General features: G+C 43.0%; 2 protein-coding genes across 3 annotated transcripts in view; both read right to left on the reverse strand.

Moving 5' to 3' along the window:
• The window catches only part of NDC1 (NDC1 transmembrane nucleoporin), a 46,563-nt gene extending 46,158 nt beyond the window's left edge, over positions 1 to 405 (reverse strand). The window contains exon 1 of the mRNA XM_055306435.1: positions 102 to 405. Coding sequence (XP_055162410.1) covers positions 102 to 158 — 57 coding nt within the window. The 5' untranslated portion in view covers positions 159 to 405. The remainder of the gene's footprint in view (positions 1 to 101) is intronic.
• Positions 406 to 4,544: 4,139 nt separating this feature from the next.
• Positions 4,545 to 18,177, reverse strand: part of YIPF1 (Yip1 domain family member 1) — a 35,640-nt gene continuing 22,007 nt past the window's right edge. For both annotated transcript variants that reach the window (XM_055306412.1, XM_055306411.1), the window contains 2 exons: positions 16,589 to 16,687; positions 4,545 to 5,098 (listed from right to left, as the gene is read on the reverse strand). In XM_055306412.1, the coding sequence (XP_055162387.1) occupies positions 16,601 to 16,687 (87 nt within the window). In that variant the 3' untranslated portion in view covers positions 4,545 to 5,098; positions 16,589 to 16,600. The remainder of the gene's footprint in view (positions 5,099 to 16,588; positions 16,688 to 18,177) is intronic.

Below are 18,177 nucleotides of genomic sequence, written 5' to 3' on the forward strand. Positions count from 1 at the left end.
CCCCTCCCCCGCCCAGCGCGCACGCGCACGCGCACTCAGCGCCCGCCCAGCGCGACCCCAGCAGCGGGCCGAGCGCGCGCTACACGGCGCGCAGCACTCACGCGCCACAGGATGTCCCGCGACCCGCCGGCGCAGGGCCGACTCGCAGCCGTGGCCATGGTGATGGCGACCCCGGCTCTCGGGGCGGCGGGAGGCCGTGCGCCCGCCCGCCACCGCAGTTCAAAGGGAGCAAGGCCCCCGGAGGACCCTGTTGGGGCTGCCTCAGACGCTGCCTGAGGGGAGCCCGGGCCGGGCCCCGACCCGTCCCTTCGAGACCTCGTCTGGAGAGGCCCAACGCGCCCAACCTGCCCCGCGGACACGTCTCCCAAACGGGGCTGGGGCTTCAGGACCCGCCCTCTGGAGTCCAAAAGGTCTCTCCGAAGCAGGGTCCAGCGGGGCGCCAGAAACTGGGGGCGGCGCTGCATGCTGGGAACTGTGGTCTCGATGCCGCTCTGGGCGCAAGGGGAGCGTTGCATTCTGGGACTCAGAGTTCCAAAGTACAGCATGCCGGGAGTGGAAGTTTTCCCGGAGGTACCTTGTGGCATGCTGGGAATCGTAGTCTTTTATGAAGCCGGTAAGAGTAACAGTGCAGCTTGATGGTCCCAGTTTGACCTGGCAAAGTGATTGGCCCTTATTTCTCCCGATTTTCTATACGGACTGCCTGAAAGTGAAATCAAAGAATGTTGCGTCCCTCTCCACAGATGTACTCACCGATATTACCGAAATGGAAAAAAAAAAAAATCTCTCTAATGGTGAATTTGATTTTCTAAGATCTGGTTTCTAGTTCCAGCTCTGTCACTTGCTAAATGGAATGACTTGACCCTCTCGGGGCTTCCATTTCTTCACCGATAAAATAAGGATAAAAATAAAGGTGACACCCAGTGATGTTGTGAAGATATGATAAAATGCTATACAAATATTGATTATCATTAATTTCCTGCCAGTAAGGAAAAAGGGTTTTACCAACTCAAGTCCCACTTAATTAAGTCTTCTCTGATTGCATTAGCCCTCAGTTAGATCCCTGGAGGCATACTGCTAACACCTTTTAATACCCAATTACATACCACAGTCAACATTCAGGACTCTAGAAAGGTTTAGTGATTTTACGGACTCTGGAGAAACTCAGTCTAGTGAGAGAAATCGAGGTCACACGTACTGTTTGCTAATAGTGTTTGCTAATAATGGTTTCCTGAGTCGTTTTGAGATTATATTCATTTCCAAAAACACGTTAATACCAATCATGTCTGAAGCACTGCAGAACAAACTGGGAATACAAAGGTAGGTCAAGTCTCTGCCAAGAAGAAACCTATCTGGTGATGGAGAAAGATGATAAAGAATCACTTTAAATGAGTGTCCTTAAACACACCCCAGGTTGCTTGCAATCAGATTACTTTGTTTAGTCCCTTTAGCATCTTGTTCATACTGTGCTAGTTGTCTTTCCCAGGATATCTATTCTCCCCTACTTCTTAGAAATAAAATCCCCCAAGTTTTAACTGGGCATGTGGCTACATTTCCTGGTGTCCTTTGCCACTAGGTGGAGCCAGGTGACTGAGGAGTTCAGGCCAATAAAACGTAATCCAACTACCCAGTGCGTGGTAGCTTCCCAGAAAACTCCTCTTAAAAGAGAGCTAGCCAGTTCTTTGCCCCTTCTTAATCTCTTCCTGCATCCAGCTGCATGGAATTTGGATTGTCACACTCCAGGCAAAATCAAGTACTAAGCCCAAAGTAAACTTGATTACTTGGAGCAACCATAACAATCCTAGGCTACCTGCCCTTACCTCCTGACTTCATTTACACAAGAGAGACAATTATTTATTCTTTACGCCACATTTATTTTTAGAGCACTTATCACACCTGAAGTCATGGTGTGCAACTACTTGTTTATTGTCTGAGTTCTCACCAGCACATAAGCTTTGCATGGGCAGAGACTTTGTCTAACTTGTTTATCATTGTTTTCCAAATGCTGTAACATTAGGAGGTAGTCAATAAATATTTGTTTTTTTTTTTTAAAGATTTTATTTTTTTATTCATAGACACAGAGAGAGAGGGGCAGAGACACAGACAGAGGGAGAAGCAGGCTCCACGCAGGGAGCCCGATGTGGGACTCGATCCTGGGTCTCCAGGATCATACCCCAGGCTGCAGGCGGCGCCAAGCCGCTGCGCCACCGGGGCTGCCCCAATAAATATTTGTTAAATGAACAGAAGAATGAATGGAAGTAACTACATCAGAAAGTGTCTATTCAGGACAACAGACTTTGTTATCTTAGTCAAAGGGACTGATGCAGGGAATTGATAACAAACGTATTTAAAGGGCTGAAAGAACATAGGGGAGAAAGAATAAGGTTGTAGTAGCAAAAGGGAGAAGGGAGTTATTATCCAAGTATCATGAAGGCACTACTTCCTCTACATTAGAGTCCACGAGCACACACATGTGGAGCTGCTGAGGGGAGCACCTATACCGTTAGAACTACACCATTGCTTTGGAGCAGGGACTTCTATTATTTCCTTAATTTACTTTAGCTTATTTTGAAATATTATAATTTTCATCTGATTTTGTGGGCATGTCTTTCTGAAATGTTTTCATATCATTAGGGATACTATTCTCCGTGTTTTCATTTTTCTTATAATAGCTTCATTATGAGATTTGATTGCAGTCCTTTCTGTTACTCATTTTTATATGAAATTAGTTTTCCTGCATATTTAGGAAGGAGGGGCAAGTTAGGACAGCTTTACTAAATTCAAGACTCTACAGCTTCTTTTTCTGTTTTCATGAAGTGTCCAAAAATATGGCTTCAAACTTTCTGAGATCTCCTGGCTCTGTGCCCTTCCCCCACCTTCATCTGACTTGCCTTTTCTTTGCCCCAAATATCCCTGCCCTACTCTATCTGTATTCTATTCCCTGTAGTTTCTACTCTAGTGTCCTGGAAAGATACTTTTGGCTGGTTTTGAGAATTCACAGGACCTGGGCTGCTCCAACTTCTTCAGACCTTACTTTGGACCCCTTGCACTCATCAACTGCAAAGTGGGTGGTGCCAAACTGCCCCCAAATCTGGCTGTTGTTCTCCTATTGGTCCACTGTACTTTCCAGGGAGTACCTCTTGGCTATTTTGAGGTTCTATTATTTTTAGATTTCTCAGACACCCAGCTGCTGCTTCCCTCTGCTTCTTTTCACAAAAAAATGCTGATACCATGCAAGTCTTTGAATGACTAGTGGTTCCACATGCTTGAATTTTGGGGTTTGTGGTGATATCTTGTCACCCAGTTTTGTTAGAGATATTTTCCATAGGTTTTTGGCTTTGCTATCCCAGATGCTCTGGTTTTGGTGTGTGTGTGTGTGTGTGTGTGTTTTAAGATTTTATTTATTTATTCATGAGAGACACCGAGAGAGGCAGAGAGATACAAGCAAGGGTAGAAGCAGGCTCCCCAAAGGGAGCCCAACGTGGGACTCAATCCCAGGAATCACACCCTGAGCTGAAGGCAGATGCTTGACCACTGAGCCACCCAGGCATCCCCCAAATGCTCTGTATTTATGAAGGAATTTGGGGAGATTAAAAAATGCCATTGCCATTTTCCCAGAATTATTTTCTCTTAAATCTTTTCTTTTTTAAAGTAGGCTCCATGCCCACTGTGGAGCCCAATGAGGGGCTTGAACTCATGACCCTAAGATCAAGAATCCGATGCTTAAATGACTGAGCCACCCAGGCACCCCTTAAATCTTTACATGATGCCAACCGGTGAAATCAAACTGACAATGGAAAAACCACCATCCATTAACTTTTCTAAAAGCAGAGGTTCCAAGATGTAATAATTATCTATCTAAAATAGTTATCTCTTCTGGTTTCATTCATGGTGGCCGTGTTCCCAGCCAAAGAGCCTCTCTTGCAGTTAGGGATGAGAACGTGATACACCTCTTATCAATAAGATAGAAGCACAAGTAAAACTGCTAATTTGATTAAGCTATTGCTTTTTAGGGTTCTTTTACAGTTGAATACAATTCATAAGTGCTTCACAGGGGTCCCAAGAGCAGGGGCTCCTAAAAGGCAGTTGTTTCATGCTGGTCAGTTCATGACATTTTCACTGATATTTGGTAGGTGAAGAAGAAAATGAACAAGGTAATCAGCTTTTCAAAAAGCTAAACTTATTCAAGTTTTTAGTACTGACATTGTGTTCTTCGAGATTACTTGACATTATAGTGTCCTCTCTTTTTATAAAATAATGGTGCTAATTTATGGTGCTGGTTGTGTTTAAAATCCTTACTTAAAAGTTAAATCCTGACCCCTGTGTTAAAGAATCTCTAAACAGGGATCCCTGGGTGGCGCAGCGGTTTGGCGCCTGCCTTTGGCCCAGGGCGCGATCCTGGAGACCTGGGATCGAATCCCACGTTGGGCTCCCGGTGCATGGAGCCTGCTTCTCCCTCTGCCTGTGTCTCTGCCTCTCTCTCTCTCTCTGTGACTATCATAAAAAAAAAAAAAAAAAAAAAAAACATCAAGGAAGAAATGCAGACAGACATTCTATGAGGTATTTATTTTGCAATAATTAGGTTCGGTTGCCCAGCGTCAAGTCACCAAAGACAAATTTTCAGGCTCCCAATGAATTCAAACCAAAGTCCATACATTTTGGCCACTGTAGGATGGCAAGCATTTGGAGAGAAGAGGACCACCTTAGAGGAACATCTGTACACAATTCAGAAGAAAGTCCTCCCAAGTTAGGATGGATCCACTCACACAGTAAGTAAGGGCGGACCTAACATGAAGCATGTCATATGACAGAGAGAGGCAAATGGAAGGCACAACTACCGCGTTCCCTTGTATTTTGTTCCAAATCAGTGTATATAGTTCTGATGATAACTGACAGGTGAGAAAGAAGAGCTGAAAGACACATGTACTGAATAACATTTAATTACTGTTTGTTAAATTAGGTGATTAGACTTCAATGTGGCCCCTTTTAGATGCCAGAGGGTGGTGCCATCCCATCAGTTTTCCTGTGGCTTGGTCATTCTGCTTTCCTGCAGTAGATGCCATGGCCGAAAGAACCACACTCCAAAAAATAGAAAAGAAAACTGAAAAACAAAAAGAATAACGTTAAGAAAAAGACTCCCCAACTCAGAAAGGAGCTAAACTGTAGGATAGGGTATTTGTTTGTATAGCTTCAATACCAGAAAGCCTTGAGCCCTGGTTTATGAACTCTCAAGAAGACTTATTATTAGAGGAGAGATGACATATTTAAAAATTTTCCTCTATTTCTTTGGAAACCCACTGATTTTTCTCTGCCAGATCCCAGAGCTACCTTCACCCATCCTTCTTTCTCTCTCTTCTTTGTGACAGCTGTGTTAGGTGCTAGAGGAGGAATAAAGTAAATATGGAGGGACATAAAAAGATTTGAGAACAGGAGAGCTCTTGGTGGTTGTTGAAACATGAGGTTATGCAGGGGACAATGGCAGGATATGAGGCAGGACAAACAGATTAGGAAAGATCCTGGAAATCCCGGGAGTTTAGATTTTGTCTTTTAGACAATCAGGAGTCAAAAAAGAAAAGAAAAGAAAGTTTTTAAGTAGAGGAGTGATATAGTTTTGTAATTTTTCAAAAACCACTTTGGCTACACATAGGATGGACTGGAAGAAGGAAAAGAAAAGAAATAGAGAAATCCATCAAGTTACTATCACAGTCCAAATGTAAGATGATTGGACCCTGAACACCGGGCATAGTACTGATAGGACACGTCTGAGAAATATTTCAGTAGAAAAGACAAATCGTGGTGATAGATAATATGTGGAAGGTAAGAGGGAGGATTCTACATTGATGATGAGGTTTCTAGCTTGGGTGACTGGATGGATTTTTTAAGTAATCCAACAAATACTGATTAAGGATTCATGTGTCAGATGTGTCAGGTGCTGGGTAAGTGATGAATAAGGCACACATGGTCCCAACTCTCAAGAAACTTACCGTGTGGCAGTGGAAACTACATGGTAAACAAACACATAACATATTACTTACATACCTACAATTGTAAGGTACTGTGAGACAGGATAATAAAGAATCAAACGTGGCCTAAAGTCAGGAGCAGTGTGGATGGTAGTGCCACTCACTGAGACAGGAAAATATAAGGAAGGCCTGGTTGTGGGTGAGATGAGTTTAGTTTTGAAGATAATAAATTTGAGTCATCTGTTGGTACACCTAGTTGGGAATTTGCAATAGATAGGAAGTTGGAAAGAGAGGCTAGAGATATAGTGAAATCCAGGTCGGGTTTTAAGAAATGTGGCAGAGAGGCCATTTCCTAATAAATGGCCAGGCTAAGAGAATGTACCAGGCTGCCTTAGAAACCATCAGGAGATACATCACAAGTCGAAAGGTGGGGCTAATGCAGGGGCATCTGCCTATACCCGGCTCTAGAAAAGGGAAATGATGTCAGTAATGTATCTGTGAAAAGTGGTTGGAGAAGGGCAAACACTGTGATTTTCTGGGCTGGAAGAACTTAAAGTCCTGACTGGCCTTCTGGTAAACATTAGCTCAGGTTTCTGAAATGCTAAATAAAGATAGGGACAAACAAGCCCACAAGGCAGACACTAAAGAGTTCATTTTCATAAACATGCTCTTTTCTCTCATCTCTCTAGCTGTTTGTTCCAAATTAATGTCAAGACCAGAGGAGCGTTTGAAGACAGAAAATGCACTTGCCCTGCTGCCAATGTTTAGTAGGTAGCATGGAAGACAGACACTGGGGCTTCCTGGGGCTCAGGCCAGAGGGTGGCAAGTAAGAAGAGATGGCCCTTTGTGCTAGACTCGGTCCATAATGCCACTATCAGCCAGGGAGAGCTCTCTAGCCTTTTCCCTACCTAGGACCCAATTCCTGGCCACTCCTGGCTCCCTACCTGGCCCCACTGCGGCAACAGCCTGCCCTGTGCCCCTTCGTGGTGGCAGCCCCTCACCCAAGCCTCTTTGGGGTGTTCCAATCCAAAGTTCCCAAAGTTAGGATTCTCTCTTGAATTCAGTAGGGCCTTCTAGTCTGTCTGATGCCTGCGATAGAAAATTGGGATGTAAAATCAGGAAAGGTAAGGACTTATCTCCATTGTTCACCCCAATCACCCAGCAGACAGTAGCAAAGGGTGGGCTCTCAATCAATGAACAAATGAAAAGTGCCCAAGTAACCTGGCAAACAAACTGAACATATGTGTATGTAACACGTGTATCAACTGTCACTTGTGCAAAATCAAGCTTTCCCCCAGATGCCTGCTGGATGCTATGGTTATACTGGTAAATAAATTACCACTCTCAAGGAATTCTTAGTCTATGTCACAGTTAATAAAAGAACCCTTTTATTTCGTATGCCCTTATGGAGGAACACACAAAGAGCTGTAGGAGAGCACAGAGTAGTAAGCCATCCAAACTTCCTCAAGGACAGGGTATCTGAAGTGGGTCCTCAAGACTAAATAGTGGGCTTCAAAGTAGACCAACCAAGGAAAGGAATTCCAGAACTTAAGAACCTTAAAAGGTTTTAAAGCAATATTTCCAGTAATTAATGGGAATGCTGTCACTGTGATTATTGGACTGTGGTGAGTTCCTGGATAAAACAATTAGGTACTTATGTGATAGTCCAAGTCTATCAGTGCTGGTATTGTTGAAAAGTGAGATCCTCTGTAGGTGAGAAAGGAGATACAGATAGAAGATAAAAGCAATTCTGAAAAAAATCTGCAGTGGTAAACAAGAATAGAAAGTATGAGTATGAACTCACAGTGGATTTCCTTTAAAGAAAACAAATCAAGCACACAATACATGTATTTCCTGACTCTGAACAGTGGAAAGGCCTGTGAGCAACAACCACGCCAACAGCAACAAAATGCCACCAACACCCAGATTGTGACCTGGTATTACTATCTCTCCACTGAACAGAACCAAGACTCCTTCAAGAAATGATTCAGTCTGGGTCTGGGACAGGAAATGTTCAGAATGAGCCTAGAAAAACCTGGAAAATGCTGTTGTAACAGATAACAAGGTAGTTATCAGAGACTCTTACGGCCATGCCAATAGGACTCGGGCCAATTTGAAGAGGTTCCCATTAGCCAAAGAAGGGACAATTTCAGTATTGTTAAGTGTAATACTTGCAATGGACTGAAATTAACTGGTCATTGTTGCCGAGTGCTAGTTGACCAACTACTGTTTTGAAAATAGGTGAAAAAAAAAAAAGAACAGAATTATTTATCCTGCTTTTCTGTAGAAACTATATCACTAGATAGCCAAATAGTAGATAAAAGGGGGGAATTTTTTATGAAATAAGTATTCTAATTAACAAAGAAGCAAAGATAGAATTGAAATATCACCATTTTGAAAATCCTAATGACTTAACAGATGTAGGCATGGCTTATTAATGGTCACTAGTATAAAAAAATAAGATAACTGTACATTATGAATTTATGGCTGAAATAATTTAACACCACATATCAAGTAGTTTTGCCAAAACCAATCAACCAACCAATGCTGAATCTGATCAAAATTTAGGTACAACTGCCAGTTTGCAGAAAACAAAAGACAGAGAGCAACATGGTAAACGACACCATAGAGATATAATTGGCAAAATCCAGATAGTGAGAAACTATAGGATAAATGATTCTTCAACAAATACATGGTAAAGGGAAAGAGAGAAGGGGGAATGGAGTGGGAATCTATCGTTTACAGCACATTTCAGAGATACATCCAGAAACTGCAAGATGAAATTCAAACAATGAAGTATATACAATGCCTCAGAGAAATGGTGGAGACATTCCAGACCATGGCAATAAAGTGGATACCACAATAAAGTGAATCAAATGAACTTTTTGGTTTCCTAGGGCACATAAAAGTAATGTTTATACTATACTGTAGCCCATCAAGTATGCAATAGCATTATGTCTAAAAAATGTACATACTTTAATTAAGACATACTTTATTGCTAAAAAACGTTAGGCATCAATGGAGTTTCCAGCAAATCATAATCTTTTTGCTGGGGGAGGGTCTTGCCTTGATGTCGATGGCTGCTAATGGATGAGGGTGGTGGGTGTGAAGGCTAAGGTTGTGGCAATTTCTTATAAGACAGAAATGAGGTTTGTCACATGGATTGATTCTTTTCATAAACAATTTCTTTGTAGCATTTTACCTGCAGCAGAACTTCTTTCAAAACTGGAGTCAATCCTCTCAGACCCTGCTGCTACTTTATCAACTAAGTTTATATGATATTACAAATCCTTTGCTGTGTCCTTTCAACAGTCTTCATGACATCTTCACCAGGAGTAGATTCCATCTCAAGACAACACCTTGCTCAAACATAAGAAGCAACTCCTCATTCGCTCAAGATTTATCCTGAGATGGCAACCATGCAATCCCACCTTCAGGCTCCACTCTAGTTAGCTTGCTCTTTCCACCCCATTGGCAGTTACTTCCTCCCCTGAAGTCTTGAACCCCTTCAAAGTCATCCATGAGGGTTGGCTTTCAAAGTCCTACTCATGCTGATATTTTGACCTCTTGTCATGAATCATGAATGTTCTTCTAAAATGGTGAATCCTTTCCAGAAGGTTTTTAATTTACTTTGCCCAGATCCACCAGGGGAATCACTGTAGCAGCAATCGCCTTATGAAATGTATTTCTTAAATAATACGTCTTGAAAGTCGAAATGACTCCCTGATGCACGGGCTGCAGAATGCTTGTTGCGTTGGCAGGCATGAAAACAGTCATCTCATACATCTCCATCAGAGCTCTTGGGTGACTGGAATATACTGTACTATCAATGAGCAGTAACATTTTGAAAGGAATCCTTTTTTCAGAGCAGGTCTTAACAGGGGGCTTAAAATATTCAGTAAACTATGTGGTAAACAGATATGCTGTTGTCCAGGCTTTGTTGTTCCATTTACAAAGCACAGAAAGCATAGATTTAGCATAATTCCTAAGGGTCCTAGGATTTTATGGATAGTAATGGAGCACTGGCTTCACGTTGAAATCACCATCTGCATTATTAGCCCCTAACAAGAGACTCAGCCCATCCTCTGAATCTTTGAAGGCAGGCACGGACTTCTCTCTAGCTATGGAAGTGCTAGTTGACATCTTCTTCAACTATAAGGCTGTTTCATCTACACTGAAAAACTGTTGTTTAGTGCAGCCACCTTCATTAATGATCTGAGCTAGATCTTCTTGATAATCTGTTGCAGCTTCTACACCAGCACTTGCTGGTTCACCTTGTACTTCTATGTTATGGAGACGGCCTCTTTCCTTAAAATTTAGGAACCCAACTCTGCTAGCTTCCAACTGCTCTGCTGCAGCTTCCTCACCTCTCTCAGGCTTCACAGAATTGATGAGAATTAGGGCCTTGCTCTGGGTCAGGTTTTGGGTTAAGAGGATGTTGTGGCTGTTTTGATCTTCTATTTCAGACCACTCACACTTTCTCTACATCAGCAGTAAGGCTGTTTTACTTTCTTATCACCTGTGTGTTCACTGGAGTAGCATTCTTAATTTCCTGCAAGAACTTTTCCTTTGAATCACAACTTGGCTATGTGTTTGGTGCAAGAGGCCTAGCTTTGAGTCTGTCTTGGCTTTCAGTATGCCTTCCTCATTAAGCTTAGTCATTTCTAGCTTTTGATTCAAAGTGAAAGACATGTGGCTTTTTTTATTTGAACACTCAGAGGTCATTGTTGGGTTATTCCTTGGCCTAATTTCAGTATTATTATGTGTTTAATAGAGAAGCCCAAGAAGAGGGAGAGAGATGGGGGAATGGCTGGTCAGTGGAGCGATCAGAACACACATAACCTTTATTAATTAAGTTTACCATCTTAAATGGGTACAGATTGTAGTGTCCCAGACAATTACAATAGTAACAACAAAGATCAGTGATCACAGATCACCATATCAAAAATCATAATAATGGAAAAGTTTAAAATATTGCCAGAATTACCAAAATATGACACAGAGACACAGAGTGAGCAAGCACTTTTGAAAAAAGGATGCCGACAGACTTGGCTCGATGCAGGACTACCAGAGACCTTCAATCTGTAAAAAACACAATTAACTGTGAAGCTCAATAAGCAAAACTCAATAAAATGAAGTCTGCCTATATTAAATAGTTACAATTTTTTTAGATGTGACTATGGTATTGTGATCATGTTTTTAAAAGTGTCTTATAGATGCAGAATTTAAATATTTATGGGTCAAATAATAGGATGTTTTAGACATGTTTCAAAATAATATAGGGGAATAGATGGGTGTATGGGTGAAATAAAGTTGACCATGATTTGACAACTGTGCAAAGTAAGAAAAGGGTACAGAGAGATTCATTCTACTCCTCACTCTACTTTTGTCTATGTGTAAAGACTTTCCACTAAATAAGTTTTAAAAAGAATAAAAAGTTACTGTATTGCCCCACTCTCCACCCCAAGTTCTCCCAATTTACTTCGAAGACAGAAAACCAAGAAGAAAACTGACAGAGAAACAGCACAGAAAATGGAAATGGGTGACCTGAGCAGGGAAACCGCAGACATGGTGTAGACAAGAAGAAGGCGCTGGTGAAAAGCAGTGTTAGCCATGTGGGAAGTCATACAGTCCAGATGCTGTGTTAAAGAGGATTATAGCATTGAGTTAAGACTGATTTCAGAATAAAAGAACTGATGTGTATAAACGTAGTAAAAGGGTTTGTAGCCTTGGCTCATAAAATGAACTATTAGCGTGAGTGAGTGAAAGGATAATTGTACATAAGCCCTGTGTATCAAATCAGGAGGGTTTTTTAATTACAAAGGAATCTCCTAAAGCCCTTTGCTCATCTCTTATTAAAGCCCTATCACAGTGCAGTATAATAACCTGCTGGCCACCCTCCTCCAGACAGCCCCACTTGTCACGGCTCCTGGGAAGGCAGCCCCGCTCTGAATGCGGTCTTTCAGATACTCCATCCCACAAGCCAAAGAAAGTCTCTCAGGGTACAGTTTCTAGGCTTCCCCAGGGTCTTGGCTCAGAGAAGAAATGGCACTGGCCCTCAGATGATAAATTAATTTTTAAAAAATGAAGGAAAAGAGGGAAGAAGAAAGCTGGATATTCTAATATCTCAGTGTAGTTTCCCTGATCACAAGTAATTGGAGGCTCCTCTATGATCCTGAGTTTCCAGGGAGAGAAGGGGTGACTGTTCCCTCAGTAATCCATGCCAGGCTAAGCCCTCCAATGTGCAGATTTACATGTGGAAGGTTATCTGCAAGATTAGAAGCCATTCTTTTTCAGTGAAAGCTAGGAGCCTGGAGATTACAGCAGAAGGCACAGGCAGCTCATAAATCTGTAGTGCCTGGGGCTCTGGACAGCCCTCTCATTGGTAAAGCGATTGATGCTTCTGCCAGGGAAGCTCCAAAGAAACTGTTCATCACTATCTCATTTGGAAACTTGACACCCAAATGGAGACACTGACACCCAAGCTTATAGATCTAAGCAAAGCCCAAAGGTGTCAAATCTGTATAAATCAGGATGGGAGGTCTGTAAAGGCCCTGAGGACTAGGCTTTTCTCAAATGCCAGCTTGTGACTCTCTGAAGGTTTACAGCACCTGGGACATTGGCCTAGAGCCTTCATAACAAAATATAAGGAAGGAACTCAAGTCATAATGCAGGAACAGGCTATAAGAGCCCCTCACCAGGTCCATGTCAGGTATTCTCAGTGAAGGCAGAGAGACCCAAGCAACTGTTGCCACTGTGGTCTCTAACTCTGTCTTCCAGCTGGGCTCAGATTTTCTCATTCTCAGTGATGTAAGCCCACATCACATCATTGTGTCCCAATGAACAACCAATCACTTCACCTTCCCAAATGCCATGGGAATCCAACTACTCTCTTCAGAAAAACAGGTTAATTGGTTGCTTCTGCTCAACCTTCAAGGCCTGGTTCAAACAAGACCCCTTCCATGAAGCCTTCCCTCAGGCCAAATGAGTCACAGCTTCTGTACCCCACCCTCCATGCTCATCAATTCACAATCTGGGTAGGGCACTTCTTACACAGTCTGTTTATTATCTGTTTAGCTGTTTTACCCACATGCCAAGGCTCCTCAAGGCAGACTGTATTTGACTTTCTAGGTCCCCCATGCCTGGACCATGGAGGCCACAGAATAGGCTCAAGTTAGCACTGAGCAAGAGAGTAAATGATGTCCGGGACTGCGAGCCAAGATACCTCTGGTAAAAGCCCACATCCCACTCTTGCCTTAATCTTACAAAGGGTCACCTCCAACCAGCCAACATTAACTGAGCACTCGCTCTGTCTATGGCAGGCAGGCATTAGGCCAAGCACTGGGGAGTTCAAATCCAATCAGACTCAGCCCCTTTCCCACGGGACCTCAATCTCAGGAAGAGCCCACCTCGCCCCAGGGCCTTCTCTGCTAACAGTCAGTGAAATCTATCTGCAAAAGGAGCTGAAAAAGTATGTAGACAATCAAACCATAAGGCAAACAAGCTACCACATGCTCATTCTAAAGCAATGGGCAGCAAAAACCACCCCCTGAGGTAATGGGAAAAAAATTTTAGAACTTATATTATTAAAAAAAAAAGAACTTCTATTAATATTTATTTTTTATCAAAAAGTAAGAAATTAAGCTTTACTAGTTACTACATGGATTGACAACAGAATATGCAAATCCTTCAAATATACACATATTACAAGGGTGTGTGCTTGTGACAGACATACTGTAAAATGACCTCCACACAATGTATGTGTGTATCAAATCATTACAATGTATACTTTAAATATCTTACAGTTTTCTTTGTTAATGATACCTTAATAAAGCTGAAAAACAAAATAGAATAAAAATGCCTTCTGATAATCTCTGCCTCTAGGTATTCATGTGTTAGGGTAATCCTCACCCCTGAGTGTGGGCAAGACTTGTAACTCACATCTAATCAAAAGAATACAACAGAGCTGCTAGAGATCATTTCCAGAGTTACTTCACATTATATATCTTTTGTCTTCCTAACAGACTGTCTATCCATTATCTCCATTTACAGCTTTGATGAAGTCGGCCATCCTATGGAACAAGGAACTGAGGATAGCTTCCAGTTGGCAATTAGCAGGGAGGCCCTCAGGCTACCAGGCCATGAGGAAGTGAATCCCACCAACAACCTTGTGAGCTTGGAAGAAGATCCTTCCCCAGTCCAGCTTTCAGATGAGACCCCAGCCCAGGCCAACACTTTGTGTGCAGCCTTGTAAGAGAACTCAAAGGAGGGAACACAGATCAGTAATGCCCAGACTCCTGAGCCACAGAAACAGAATAAATGGGAATTGTTTAAGGTGCTAAGTTTGAGGTAATCAGTAGACAGCAATGGATAATTAATACAGTCCTCAAATTCTTAACTGAGAGGTTGTACCATCAAATAAGTATGGATTCTCTGAACTGAAGCATCTCTAGAAAAACAGAGAGGGGTTCTAAAAAAGAGGCCAAGGGAGCCTACAAATTTTAGCAGTAAAAAGATCATCAGCCTTAAAAGTAGGAAAGTAGAAAACCCTAAAGAATTGGCTTCAAGAACACCTTGGTTTCAGTCCCAGCTTTCTGCCTCTAAGAGTAAGTGATCTTGGTCAACTCAGACTTCTTAAGTTCAACTTCCTTATCTATACAATGAGATCAAGCAGGCTGGTGACAATGGACAAAGAGAGAGTGATCTAGAAACTATTTTGTAGAATGGAATGTGATATACACATTAGTTCGCTACAAAACTCTGGGAAGGCCTTGAACAAGGCACTGTTCTCTCTTGGCCTCAGCTCCCTTATGATAAGGAGGAGAAGCCCATCTTGTCTCCAAGGGCTCTGACCTTTGATTCTAACATCATATCCCCATGTGAAGAGAGGAAGAAGGGAAGGTGAGCTGTATTGTGAACTACAATACTTCCTAGGCATTCCATTGAGCAGAGCAACTGTCTTACCAACAAGACCACCAGAGGTGTCTTTGTTTAACCAACCACATCTTGTCAACTTGCAGGCTTGCAACCCAAATTCCTCATCTAAGAGGGAAAATCTATTTGTTTTACACAAAGGAAATAAAAGGTCCAAGTAAAATCAGTGAGAACCACCAAATTTCAACACAAATGTGGACCTACTCTCAGGTGGGCAGTAGGATTGATTCTGTCACTGAGCACCTTAACAATGTGCCAGGAGCTTTCATAAACATGATCTCTAACCTTCACCAGTTTTATAGTATGGATTATATCATCCTTCTTTCACAGTTAAGTTGGCTGAGGCTCAGAAACGGTAAGCTCCTTGCCCCAGGTACACTGCCAGTACATGGCAGGGCTGGGAGTTTCATTTTAGTTCCACTTGACTCTAGAGGCCTTGGTCTTTGCACTACCCCCTGTTGTTGCTCAGGAAGAGGAGCAAGTCACCCTCTGATTACAAAACAGACTAAAGGTTCTTGGCCCACAAGGAGATCACATGCATAGTGTGGCTTCATTCATTCACTCCGCAAACATTTACTGAGCACCCACTGAACACCAGGTCTTGTGGTAAGCAAGAGGCTGCAATGAGGATGCAGAGTAATACTCACTTCTTGGTCTCATGTTTCTGAGTCTAACTGGAGAGGCATACCAGTCCATGGAGGACAAGTGAATCAGTGAATGAGCAAATGAATATGCAGACAGACACACAAACAGTGAGCAATTAGTGCTTCGAGCACCATTAACAGTGATTTATAATACAGGGTATAATGGGATCACAAAGTACGTGATGACTGTCAGAAGACAGGTAACATTCCAGGCATTGAAAGAGAATGCAAAGGCATATGTGTTCTGGCAATGGCAAGAAGTTCAACTAGAGCATGGAGGCAAGGAATGAGCCATGGAGGAATCAGCTCTTCTTCCTGTGCTCTCACCTACTGAGCTAACCACTGCAGTAAAATCATCCAAGAGGACAGAGAGCAAACCAGGCATGAGTATTTGTAAGCTTTAGAGAACCTATGAGTAAGTCAAGAGAAGTCACACTCAGGGTCTGAGGCCAGGTTGAGAGGCCACAGGGAAATTAGAAAAACCACCAGGACTGTAACCAAATAGAACCAACCCATACTGTGCTCGTGGGAAGGGGACAGAGAGCAGAGCAGAGGGGAGGCTGGGGCCAAAGGCAGGAGCTCCTCTAATGAAGAAGCTAAGAGCTCACATCTCCCAAATCTGTCAAGCCAGGACCATGTGGATTTCATGATCGAGGCCTTTGGCTGAAGGGACACATATATACAAACATGCTCGTGCACAAACGCCATAGTGAATCATACTTCCAGAAAGACAAAAGGGTCTGGCTTTCTTGGTTCTTTTTTTTTTTTTTAAGATTTTATTTATTCATTCATGAGAAACACAGAAAGAGAGGCAGAGACACAGGCAGAGGGGGGAGAAGCAGGCTCCATGAAGGGAGCCTGATGCAGGACCTGATCCTGGGACTCCAGGATCACGCCCTGAGCCTAAGGCAGATAGATGCTCAACCACTGAGCCACCCAGGTGTCCCTTGCCCTCTTGGTTCTTGATGCTAACAGTATTGGAAGTGATGCACCTGCCCACTTTTTACTGTACTAAACAGTAAAAAATAAAATAAAAATATAATCTCTTACTTTCCTCTTTAGTTACTTGGCTGCAGCAGCTGTTTGGTTTGGAGCAGCTGTAGTTGCTGGGAGGTGATGGTCCATCTCTGGTGCATCAAAAAAGTATGCCTGCAGGAAAAGGAAACCCATGAGGGGAGTTAAACACGATGGTCTGCCCCAGTATTCTAGACTTCAGGCTAATAGTACTTCTGGGCTCTTGTGGCTCCTCCATTTCCCTCTGCCACACGTATCCCACCGAATCATGACAAATTCTTTTTCTGTCCATCTCACTCCCTCTACTATGAGTAACTTTTAAAAAATGTAGCCACCCTGTACTGGCCACTTCCTATATATGACTTAATCTGCATAAGAACCCTGTAAGGCTGCTACTACTATCCTCATTTGACAAATGAGGAACTTAGGCTTCAAGAAGCTGTTTTGCAATCTGGTGCACACAGCTAATGAGTGGGAGAGTCAGGTCTTCCTGACTCCAAGGTTTAGACCCTCAATCACTATATCACACAGTCTCTCTTCCAGAGCAAAGACCACATATATTCCTTTTGTCCCCGTGCCGCCAGCCTCTCACTCAGGGCCTGGCACACAATGTAGACAACCACTACCTCATGAACTAACTACAACAGATTGCTGCTAAATCAGCTGGCTCTAGGTAAAGACCTTCAAAAGAAAGTGCCAGGCAGCCTTTACCTCATAATTCTTCAGCTTGGAAATGAAAGGTCTGGTAAGGGCTTCCACTCACATCTACAGTTTCACTGCCAAAAATCAGTAAGAGGTGAAGGGGTGGGGGGGCCAAGGGGGATCTTCCTGTCTCAAGGTCAGAGAATCCTGACTTTCGCTCAGGAAAAGACCTGGAGTGTACAAAGTAAGGGGAATCCCTGAATATGTCAGGGGTTTACCTCACACCTGTGATTCCCCCTTGGAGTCAGGGCAAGAGCAAAGTAAAAGGACAAAAAGCCAAAACAAGAAGCATGTCAGCAGCTCCGCTCTCTATCAGCCAGAAGGGGGCACCAAGATGACGCATGGTAGCTTTCCCCAACACAATCCTATTTCGCAGGAACTCTTCAACATTCTTGTCCAAGTTTCTAGCTGCAGAGACCCCCTAGCTTGTCACATTCCCAGAGCAATCCTATTAGCTCTAAAAGCCTTCTTCCCAAGGCTCCTTCTGGCACCTGCTTTCTGAGGCAGGGAAAGAGTGGTTCCTGACATAAGGGGGTGGTGGCCAGGGGCCATGCTGCCAGTGTTGGGCCCCTCCAGTTATCTTGATGGTGCACAGAGCCACAAAGCCCCCCTGATGCGGGAACCATGCCTTTCTTGCAGGCTCCTGGAGGAGACCCTCATCTAATGCAATGCACCAAGAGGCTAGGCTTTTGTAAACTTGGTTCTGCTAGTAACTCACACTGTAGCTTTGGACAAGTCACTCCAACCCTCTGAGCCTCGGTTTTCTAATGTGTAAAATGAAAGGATTGGGAAAAATTCTAAGGGCAAACTATAGTCCTGCGACTCACTAAGTTCATTAATTCCACAAATACATAGTAACAACCACAGTTACCATTTGGGGAGTGCCTACTGTGCACCAGGCACATACCTGATCATTAATCTAC

Source organism: Nyctereutes procyonoides, unplaced genomic scaffold (assembly GCF_905146905.1).
Source record: "Nyctereutes procyonoides isolate TBG_1078 unplaced genomic scaffold, NYPRO_anot_genome, whole genome shotgun sequence".
Classification (NCBI taxonomy): domain Eukaryota; kingdom Metazoa; phylum Chordata; class Mammalia; order Carnivora; family Canidae; genus Nyctereutes; species Nyctereutes procyonoides.